Source organism: Cydia fagiglandana, chromosome 14, assembly GCF_963556715.1.
Source record: "Cydia fagiglandana chromosome 14, ilCydFagi1.1, whole genome shotgun sequence".
NCBI lineage: Eukaryota > Metazoa > Arthropoda > Insecta > Lepidoptera > Tortricidae > Cydia > Cydia fagiglandana.
The window spans coordinates 12,208,800-12,220,711 of NC_085945.1; the positions used below are offsets into that span (position 1 = coordinate 12,208,800).

The 11,912-nt window shown below is 38.5% G+C and overlaps 1 protein-coding gene across 1 annotated transcript; it reads right to left on the reverse strand.

The window, feature by feature from the left end:
• Positions 1-2,929: 2,929 nt before the first annotated feature.
• Positions 2,930-11,873, reverse strand: LOC134670796 (protein king tubby). Its single transcript, XM_063528619.1, has 7 exons — positions 11,604-11,873; positions 11,372-11,495; positions 11,146-11,235; positions 8,943-9,127; positions 8,100-8,283; positions 6,975-7,174; positions 2,930-4,018 (listed from the first exon to the last, which is right to left on the reverse strand). The coding sequence occupies exons 1-7, from the start codon at positions 11,643-11,645 to the stop codon at positions 3,614-3,616; spliced, it is 1,230 nt and encodes a 409-aa protein (XP_063384689.1). The 5' UTR covers positions 11,646-11,873; the 3' UTR covers positions 2,930-3,613.
• Between the last annotated feature and the right edge of the window lie 39 nt (positions 11,874-11,912).

Here is an 11,912-nt window from a genome sequence, read left to right on the forward strand (position 1 = left end):
TGTTGATTTATAGGTGTTAGGAAGAGCAGATTTCGAAAATGATGACCATGACCAACAAAACGACATCCATGTCGACTTTTAACATAGGGCATGGCCGCCATCTTGGATTCCAAAATAGTTATTATATTCGAAATCTGCACTCCCTAAAACCTATAAAACGACAGCCATGACGACTTTAATGACATACTGCATGGCCGCCATTTTGGATTCCAAAATGGTCATCATTTTCGAAATCAGGGCCCCCTAAAACCTATAAAATGACACCCATAACAACTTTTATGACATAGTGCATGGCTGCCATTTTGGATTCCAAAATGGCCATCATTTTCGAAATCTGCATCCCCTAAAACCTATGAAACGACATCCATGACGACTTTTATGACATAGTGCATGGCCGCCATCTTGGAATCCAAAATGGTCATCATTTTCTAAATCTGCGCCCCCCCAAAACCTATAAAACGACATCCATGACGACTTTTATGACATAGTGCATGGCCGCCATTTTGGAATCGAAAATGGTTATCGTTTTCGAAAGCGGGGCCCCCTAAAACCTATAAAACGATATCCATGACGACTTTTATGACATAGTGCATAGCCGCCATCTTGGAATCCAAAATGGTCATCGTTTTCGAAATCTGCGCCCCCTAAAACCTATAAAACGACACTCATGACGACTTTTATGACAATGTGCATGGCCACCATTTTGGAATCCAAAATGGTCACCATTTTCTAAATCTGCGCCCCCCAAAACCTATAAAACGACATCCATGACGACTTTTATGACATAGTGCATGGCCGCCATTTTGGAATCGAAAATGGTTATCGTTTTCGAAATCTGCGCCCCCCAAAACCTATAAAACGACACCCATGACGACTTTTATGACATAGTGCATGGCCGCGATTTTGGATTTCAAAATGGTCATCATTTTCTAAATCGGGGCCCCCTAAAATCCATAAAAGGACATCCATGACGACTTTTATGACATAGTGCATGGTCGCCATTTTGGAATCGAAAATGGTTATCATTTTCGAAATCTGCGCCCCCCAAAACCTATAAAACGACACCCATGACGACTTTTATGACATAGTGCATGGCCGCCATTCTGGATTCCAAAATGGTCATCATTTTCGAAAGCGGGGCCCCCTAAAACCTATAAAACGACATCCATGACGACTTTTATGACATAGTGCATGGCCGCCATCTTGGAATCCAAAATGGTCATCGTTTTCGAAATCTGCGCGCCTTAACACCTATAAAACGACACCCATGACGACTTTTATGACATAGTGCATGGCCACCATTTTGGAATCCAAAATGGTCATCATTTTCTAAATCTGCGCCCCCCAAAACCTATAAAACGACACCCATGACGACTTTTATGACATAGTGCATGGCCGCCATTTTGAATTTCAAAATGGTCATCATTTTCTAAATCGGGGCCCCCTAAAACCTATAAAACGACATCCATGACGACTTTTATGACATAGTGCATGGCCGCCATCTTGGAATCCAAAATGGTCATCGTTTTCGAAATCTGCGCCCCCTAAAACCTATAAAACGACACCCATGACGACTTTTATGACATAGTGCATGGCCACCATTTTGGAATCCAAAATGGTCATCATTTTCAAAATTGGGGCCCCCTAAAACGTATAAAACGACATCCATGACGACTTTTATGACACAGTGCATGGCCGCCATTTTGGATTCCAAAATGGTCATCATTTTCGAAATCGGCACTCCCTAAAACCTATAAATCGACACCCATCTCGACTTTTATGACAAAGTGTTTGGTTACCATCTGCATGCAAGACATTTCTATTATTTTCACGTACAAAAATGGCCCCCTGTCTACTTCCAACCGAGATTTAATCGATAATTTATTCGATTAATGTTCAGATTAATTCAATTTCAATCTATGTTAGGTCGACTAACTAAACTAATCGTGATTAAAATTTGAGGATTAACTTTTTTTATTCCATTAATTAGTCAAATAAACAGTTAATCTATTAAGTCCCATCTCTGACCACGTCATTTTTACACTTTGAGAATATCTGAAAACAAATGAACACAAGGAGCCATTTTGCAAATCCAGTAACTTTGTTATTACTTTTGACAGCGCGTGTCATGTGTCTACACAGAGTCGACACAAAGTCGAAACATTTGCGACTACTTTGTGACTGCAATATTTCTCAGCCTTAAACCATATTTATACATCATAATTAACAAGTTTCGTAGTATGTAAAGCGTTATTTCTGTTATTTAAGTATAGTATACGCATCGAAGTACTAAAAATGCATCAAATAATATATTTATGAACACAAGCACTGAGAAGTAAACAATTTCATTTCCGGCTAAACTAAAACAATGTGGTGGCGCGTTGATTATATTACACTTAGTTTTTCAAATCACTCGAGCAGTTTAATTCCCCATAATAATTTAAGTCCTATTGTAATATAAATGCAAACAATATATAATTACGTCTTGTAATCCGTTTTAGAGATGGCGTATTAATGTCACTTATTTTTATTTAACTATTTTTCCATCTGACAGTTTCCATTTGACAGGAACGAAATGAACGAATGAACGAATGATTTGGCATAAAGTAGTCGCAAACTAGTAACAATGTGTGCACACGGCGACCACACTTTACGTCACTTTGTGTCATGTGTCGACCCTTCCCCATTTCTGGTAACTGTGTCGACACGGCGACGACTCTGCGACTGGAATTGTGACCGAAACAGACGGTGTCGACACAAGATGTGTCTACACCGCGTCGTAACGGCGACTGGAAATGGTTGTATGGGCTAATTGGTATATTTTTCGAAGGTGCAAACTTTTAAAATACCCCCTTATATTTTTTGGTTGTTATGCTCTAGTTTCCTAGGATAGCGGTGCCGTCATATAGCGGCCGTCTCCATACAAAAACTACGACATCCATATTTATGACGGCACCGCTATCCTAGAAAAATCGATCTTTACGGTTATGTCGGAACATAAACATAACCCACTACTTTGTTTCTAGCCGTATTTTTTTTCTGTGATTGCCCAAAATTATCTAAAGTGTAATGTGCTGTCAATACATCTATTTCGTTTCAATTGATATTGATACACACAATACGTGTTACCCTGATACCTATTCTATGTCACAATGTATACCAAAACTAAATGTGCGTTATACTGGTAAACTTCTAAAGTTAGACGAAAAAAGTTTGCAACGATTTTGATAGCACGCGCAGTGAAAGTGTTATTTTAAACATCAAACTTCTATGCAATTATGACGCATAAATAACACTTGCACTGTGTATGCTATCAAAATCGCTGCAGACTTTGTTTAACTATACTCACGTTTAAATACGTTTAGTTGCCAGAATATTGGAACGTGGTGACAGTTTTAAAGTGTCGCCAAATAAGGCATTATGCTTTAATATTTTTCCTATTTGTTAGGCAGTAAAGCCTAAATTCGTTTAAATAAAGTATGGTCTGTAACACAAATTCATAATGGAATGTAAAATACAACTATATTACTAATGGCAAAAAACGGCATGATTGTGAATTGATTCCTATGGATTCCAATCCTATTCGCTGTAAAAGTTCTAAAAATCGTCAAATTCACTCGCAAGCGAGCTTACTGTCGAACGAGCTAAGCGCAATACCGAACGCCTGCAAAGCGCACAACGGATATCTAAAGTCCATAGTGAAAACATCCTCGGATATACGGCCGAATTGCATGACCACATAATCCGGTTCGGAGTCATGTACGATTTGGAAGTTCTTCACACTTGCCTGGGTAACTCTTCCGTGGAAATTCAGGACGTAGGATTGTGTTTCGTCGTTCCATACTGGTGTTTTGTTGTGTAGGACGACTATTTCGTCTAAGTTTTGGAGTTTGTGACGCTCTAGTAAAGTTTCGCTGTCGTCTTCTGGGGCGATGGTGACGCGCTGGCGGTCGGGCGTCATGCCTGGGAGGATGACGGTCATTTTTCGGGGGCCTTTGAAGCCTAGCACGTTGGTGTCCTGAAATATATAAAATATTCAATGAATATTGGTGATATGTGAATATTTCTAGAGTCAGTCTAAGCTTTTAGCGTGAAGTGGCGCAGAATAGGGCAGAATGGCGCTCTCTTGTGTCAGAGGCCAAAATCCTATTTGGGTCACTGAGCCAGTGATGTAGTCTAAGCTTTAGGTATCTGCACTGATTTTGACACCTTTCTGCATCGTTATATTTACATAGTAATTTGATACCAATTATGAAACTTTCGCACTCTTATATTGCAAAGTCAATGCAGCGTTAAGGTGGTTCGCCTAGGTTACTCAAAACTTAACTCTCGCTAGATGGCACCACTTTTGCAAATTTTCAGATTTAATTTTTTTGTGAAATGGTCTTGGTATTTGTATACTTAAAAGTATGTTTCGCGCACTCTTTAAGTAAATATTGAACTATTAAAATAAACATTGAATACTTCATTGTGCAAAAACCACCTTTTTAATTCGACGGAGTGTTGCTGTCACGCTCTTTCCTACTATTACTCACACATGCAAACAGTGTTTCCGTGATCCTTGTAGTAGACAATTTCACACAACGTAAGTATGTTGCAATAGCGTAACGGTATGTTCGTGGAAATACGTGCAAAAGGATTGGGGTTCAAGACTGATGCGAGTAGGTAATTTCTTTTTGTTTCTCCTTTGTGTTATCTTACCTTTAAACGAGCAATTATTAGATATATAATTATTTATTTATATATTTGGATGATATCAGAAACGGCTCTAACGATTTAGATGAAATTTGCTATAAGGGGTTTGATCTCTTAGCTAGGTCTATGAGAAAACGCGCATTTTTGAGTTTTTATGTTTTGTAAGCTTTGGTCGGTCTCCCAGATATTCAATCTCCGCTTGGCAACTAATCCCAGAATTGGCATGCGCACTAGTTTTTACGAAAGCGACTGCCCTGACCTTCCAACCCAGAGAGTAAACTTATTTGGATTAGTCCGGTTTCCTCACATTGTTTTCTTTCACCGAAAAATAGGTATCGGTGTATAAATAGGTAGGTATCAAATGCTATTTCGTACAAAAGTTCGAAAAATAATTGGTACGAGCCGGGGTTAGAACCCGCGACCTCCGAATTGCTTTCCGCTAGGCCAGCAGCGCTTCCCCCACATACTCAGTGTTATCAGGTTTTTTTTAAATCAAAAACTATTACTTATGAAAGCAGAAGAATATAAATGATCGTATTAGATTTATAATTGTTACGTATTTGCCGTAACTTATTTTTAAAATGTGTTTTCCAATTAAAAGACACGTCAAGATTGTTTACCTTATTTCTAATGCTAAAAAAAACAAACTATAGTAATAATTGTGTTTTTCATTCATAGACAAAATCCATTATTTTTAACCACAGGAAATTTTATACACTTCTTTTTAGGGTTCCGTACCCAAGGGGTAAAACGGGACCCTATTACTAAGACTTCTTAGGGTTCCGTACCCAAAGGGTAAAACGGGACCCTATTACTAAGACTTCGCTGTCCGTCCGTCCGTCCGTCCGTCCGTCCGTCCGTCCGTCCGTCTGTCACCAGGCTGTATCTCACGAACCGTAATAGCTAGACAGTTGAAATTTTCACAGATGATGTATTTCTGTTGCCGCTATAACAACAAATACTAAAAACAGAATAAAATAAAGATTTGAATGGGGCTCCCATACAACAAACGTGATTTTTGACCAAAGTTAAGCAACGTCGGGAGTGGTCAGTACTTGGATGGGTGACCGTTTTTTTTTGCTTTTTTTTGTTTTTTTTTTTGCATTATGGCACGGAACCCTTCGTGCGCGAGTCCGACTCGCACTTGCCCGGTTTTTATTGCAGTGAGGATGTCCTGATTGTAAAAATCAGAGAGATTAGGAAGAGTATAATTTCTAATTATCTTTGTAAAAATAAAAGAATACGTGTAGCCCATACTTAATAATCGATTTATGATAGTAAGAAAAATTAAATAACAATAAAAAAACAATACGAAATTTAGGTGTAACAAAAATACAAAAAGTTATGTTCCAGCATACAATGACTGGGGATCGAACCGGGAATCTTCCGTTTGCAAGCAAAAAAGCAACTGTTTGCATAACACGCCATGATAGTTCTTAGCTAAGCTGACGAACTTCTCGCTTAGGTCAATTAACTACCTGTCAAATATCAGTGTCAACAAAATTGCACTAAACATGACGGCACTCCAAATTCGAGCCGTGGTCAGCCCGGCAACGTCGGAAATGGTATGGCAACGTCGCAAATGTATCTGTACACGACATTTGTGACACACACATACGTAAAATTGATGAAAAGTTAACTATGATTTTTGCATGATTTCTGTATGAAACATTGTTTTCCTGTTAATTTCGCGCAAACGAATATTCGAAAGAAGATAAATGTGGAAATATTTGTGTACTAATAGTGTGTAGTTACTTAATGAGCTTTGATTGAATTTTGTATGAAAAGCGAACCACCTTAAAGTTAGACCCAAAAAAGTGCGTTAATAATAATCGACATTCAGTACACGGATCTGGAGCAATAGATTTCAGATTTATGTACAAGTGAAAAAGGCAAATTTCACAATCCTATATCCAGTTAGGAATTCCTTGCAAGGTTGTTCTATGGCTTCTATGCTCACTATGGCAGCCAGGAGCCAGCTCTCGTGTTGGCTCAATCATGTTTCCGCCACACCTTGCCATTATCATACACCGTGAAGGCAGTCCCTTAGTAGATTAGACCGCAGTTTCTATTGAAACTGCATCCAATTTACATAAACTCTAGATATAAGTGACTTACATAGACGACGGCAGCTAGCTCATGCCTCGTGTTGTCTCGGTCATGTTTCCGCCACGCCTTGCCATTATCATACACCGTGAAGGCAGTCCCTAGTAGATTAGACCGCAGTTTATATTGAAAATGCCTCATATTCACATAAACTCTAAATATAAGTGACTTACATAGACGACGGCAGCTAGTTCATGCCTCGTGTTGTCTCGGTCATGTTTCCGCCACGCCTTGCCATTATCATACACCGTGAAGGCAGTCCCTAGTAGATTAGACCGCAGTTTGCCGGCGAAGCTATCGGCGGTCCGTGTCAGTTCCGTTGGGTCCGTGGAGATTAGGTAGTTGGATGTTGCCGACTTTTTCCGTTTGCGAGCTGTAGATCAAAATTAAATCACTGTTAGAAGTTTTTAGTACCACAAGTAACTGTCTATTCGGAAACCTTACTGTATTGAGATAAGGTCTAACAATTACCAATTCCTTGTTAAATATGATAATGGTAAAAATACCTACATAAGTTATTATGGTGCTTTATTTATAAGGGGATAAAAACAAGATTAATTGAACTTATTTTTTCTATCAAGTAGCTTACTCTCCATGTTAATATAGGTACAAACAGCAACACTCCTAACTGTACATCGGTGAACCTTATTATAAAAGGCATAAGGTTCACCGAAGTACAGTTAACAGTGTGGGGTGATGGTACATACAGACCAAAAATAGTTAGTAAATCAGAATCAAACGTACTTGCATTTTAAATCCATTAAACGTGAACATCGACAACTTAGGTTTCAGGGAGGAGAATCGTGGCTAGTACAGTCAGCCAAGAAAGTGGTTTACCACTTTTCTACTCTATTATCTGATTGATAGAGTCGAAAAGTAGTAGTAGTAGGGGGTATTAGTTGCACACGATAAAGCGTGGTTTAGCCTTCTTCACACTAGGCGAGAACTGAGACACCAGCGCGCCGCTCTCCCACCTTCGTCACCGGGCACGGAATTCTCCTGTCAGCTATGCGGTCGCGGCTGCCGCTCTCGCATTGGGCTTAATAGTCATTTGCGGAAGTGCCGCACTCCTAATATAGACGCTGTTTAAACCATCATCTTATTGATGTGACAGGCCAATGATGATGATGAGAGTCGAAAAGTGGTAAACCACTTTCTTGGCTGACTGTACCTACTAGCTATTGATTTGTGAAAAAAATCCAATGTATGTCAGTTTAGGATTATTAGAGTGACTTAGGGCCAGATTAGGGCACATTACTGTTACTGTACTCATTTACTGAGACTTGTGTTCAACTTACCAGCTAATAGGAACACTTTCTTCCCATAATCCTTCTCTAAATGCAGAAAGTACGTTGGATAAAGCCCACGATCCATGCCTTTTCTATCGCGTGCTATTCTGCACTTGTACAGGGTTCCGTGTCTGGCCGGTGTCACTACGAACGTCTCTACGGCTCCTTCTACGGAACCCTCAATTTCTACTGTCTGTGGAAGAAACGACAACACCTTATAAAATTAATTTGCAATAACAGCAGTAGGCTTAAATAGTTTAACTAATCAATAAGGTGACAAGTATCTGAGTAGGACTAAAGCGCTCCAAGAACGCAAGGATCAATTGGTTTGATTCTAGTCATTCCATATTTAAAACTTAGTAAAGAATTTAACCGTTAATAGCCGGGTCCACACAGACCGAGCATACGCGCGAAGCAACTTCCTCGCGCACAAAACGGCCAGTGTAGATGTGCCTCGCGCGCGCCGCCTCGTTCTGTGTGGACACAGCTAATGACAATCGTGCGTAGTGCCTACACTAGTATTTACCTGGGTGGGGGACGCGTCCCGTTTAGCGCGAGGCTGTAATGGTGCCACCGCCGCATCGGCACAAACGTCATTCGTGCTCACGTCACGGGCGAAGCTGCCCATCGACACGGCCATCCTGCATACAGCGCGTCCTTGTCCCCTCTGTTACTGTGCCTACACTACCTGGCTGTTACTGTGCCTACACCTGCCAGGCCTGTGGGCGTGTTTGCCGCTCCCGTATTGGCTTACACAGCCACGAAAAACGTTGTCTCCCTACCTGACACTGTTTGTATAGTCTGTAATAGATTCGAAGGCCGACGATGATGACTACCTGGCTGGGTATTTACCTGGGTGGGAGACGAGTCCCGTTTAGCGCGAGGCTGTAATGGTGCTACCGCCGCATCGGCACAAACGTCATCCGTGCTCACGTCACGGGCGAAGCTGCAAACGGGCACGGATTCCTCCTCCTCCTCGCCCTCGCCGCTGTGGTCGCCATCGCCTACCGTTAGCACTTCGATTTGGTTGCCAAGTTCTAAAATACAAATTATAATAATCTCAGGGACATCAGAGTTAACCAACCTGGATTTAAAGCCCCATTTAGATGCTTCAAGAACTTGCATACAATTTTCATTACATTATTATTATATGTAAATGCACAGGCAGCTTAAAGCTGATACGTGCACATCAATGTCCACTTGTGTTTTGTAGTCTACGAAAGTGTTCATCGAGTTTGTTTTTAAAAGAGTTTATCGAAGGTGCACTGATCACTGACATACATATATACACATTTACATTGCGGCCATTTGGTCGATCGAAGTTTACAATGTATCGAATATAGCATACCAGTTCTCGCGCGTAAATAGACTTTCAAACTTCATCTTCAATTAAAATTAAGAGCCCGGCCACATGTCCACGGTGGCCGGCGCCGCACTGTGGACATGTGGCCGGGCCCTATGATCTAAATTATTCTTCTCCCGTTTTTGTTTAGGGTCATTATTTGTGATATAAAAATATTTCTTTGGAATTTCCCATTGCAAAATTTCAGTAAAAACATTTTAATTATTTTATATCCTTATAATAGAGGAATAATTCCTCTATAAACAAACTGATTTGTTATAATATGTTAAACGATAGTACTGATTGCATTTAAGATTGTTATAGGTCAAAAATAAATCTGCTTTGTTTCTTCTTTCAATAGGCAGACATTAATGTTTTACTCATAGCTAAACCACATACTACATTCCTGAATCACCTAATGGGGAAAAACTGCTTTACTCATCATCAACTACACTACAAAGATGTTTACCTATGCTTCACTCGGTTATTGGTAAAGTATATTTAATATGACATAAGTATTAATAAGAATAAATCACCAATAAGTACTGGTTACACATTAAAATCAACATTTGTCCTGTTCTTAAAAACCACAAATCCACAGTTAAATAATTGTTAAACAAACTTGTTGAATCCTTTGGGATATAAAATGTCTAACAATATTACTATAAATTAATACTTGATTATTTCAATACCTTATCACTACAATATAAGGTTCACAAATGATCATTTAAATTGGTTGTCGTTAATTAGTAATTCTGTTCCATTTGATATGTTCCAAGAATTCTGCTTGATAAAGAGAATCAATAAAATATATAAATCTTCGTATACTTCACATGAAAAAGTATTCAAGTTTGTACTAACTTAACAAAATATAAAATGTGGGAAAAACAACATGTGACGGTAAAGTACTGTATTATTTACAAACTAACTTTTAATTTTGTTTTTGCCCTACATAGTTATATAAAATAAAAGGTAGCTGTAATGAAGTATAAGGAAATCAAGGAGGCGGCCCTGGATGGAGTCAAATGGAGAGAGCTACACCGACAAGAGTCTAACTCTTAAATTTACGATGACAACGACTTATATAAACCCATATATAAATATAACCATGACCAATATGTAGTCACAAGTTGATTCATAGCAAAGAGAGCCACAAGTCAAGTGTGTTCTAGTTTATCCGAGTGATTGATTGACTCATAAGTGAGTCAGTTCATTGATGAATGGCCGTTTCTATAACAACCAATACAAACAGTACTTAAGGACATGAATTTAGCGAGATATTTGTTCAATATGGTTGAGATATTGGAGGCTTATAGATAATTTGAGATAACTAGATGTGTGTATCAATGGATATTGATCAAACTGCTGATATGACGTATATACTCTTGAAATAACTAAAATCTGTATAAAATGTATCTATTTGAATGTAACTAAGGTGTCTATGTACTATTGGAGATTGCTATTTTTTTTTTTGATTTTATATTATTACTTGTTAATACTAAGATACCATATAATAAAATATACAAAAATTATGTTATTACATAAACATTTTTATTTATGTTGCTTTAGTTTATGCAATTCAATAGCAAGTTTACCATATAGATTACTTATTTTTAGAATATTAAATCCTTAACGGCAATAATATAGACTAGAACATGAATTCATGCTAAATTAATGGAAATGTGTACAGAAACAGCAAGCATTGGTACTTACCATCGTAGGTTGATATTCTATTGGTTTGGAGGGGTATGACTTGGTCTGGATTCACTGGCGACATAAGGAATTGCATGGGCCCATCATAGCCTGTTGTTAAACAAAAAGACAATAGCATAACAAAATAAATGAGGAAAATCAATCACAATCATGCATGGTTAAATTAAAACATCTATCATTCATAAACACGACAATTTTATATGAAATTGGTTCACAATTTACTCACCATGTAGTTCGCGGGATCGGCTTCCAGATATAGGTCGCTTTGCTGAACCAACCCTTAGATCATTGGCCTGAACCATACCAGAATTCTGTCTTTTTTGTTTCATCTTTTGCTCCATTATTTGACGCTAAAAGAAGAAGTCAAAGTTACAGCCTTATGTTCGTTTTTCCTTCTTTAATGCGCAGTACGAGTTATGATTAATTTAGTAGGAAATATTTAAATAATTGATACTCACTTGCTGTTCGATCTTCTGATCCCGAACACTTACTGAAGCCATTTTTGAACACTTGTCTTGTAACTTATAATTTCACCACACCGCACAGATTTAATTACACATAAAAATAAGCAATTATATATTGAATACAACGATAATTCGCATTTTTAAGCTCATTTTTTGTTTATATATCATCCTTGCCTACCGTTGCCCAGGAATACTGTGTTACCAATAAATTGAAACAGCAATGTCAATCATAAATGTCAGTGGTAGTCAAGTTCAAACCTATCGATTTTTCGAGAAACTATCTTAATTAAATATATTAGTTAT

Excerpts from the sequence above, each read along its gene's own strand:
- LOC134670796 (XM_063528619.1), bottom strand. The coding sequence starts at position 11,645 with ATGGCTTCAGTAAGTGTTCGGGATCAGAAGATCGAACAGCAA. Across the intron at positions 11,236-11,371 it reads CCGATCCCGCGAACTACATG|GCTATGATGGGCCCATGCAA; the intron begins GTGAGTAAATTG and ends GTTTAACAACAG. Across the intron at positions 9,128-11,145 it reads TAGAATATCAACCTACGATG|AACTTGGCAACCAAATCGAA; the intron begins GTAAGTACCAAT and ends TTTGTATTTTAG.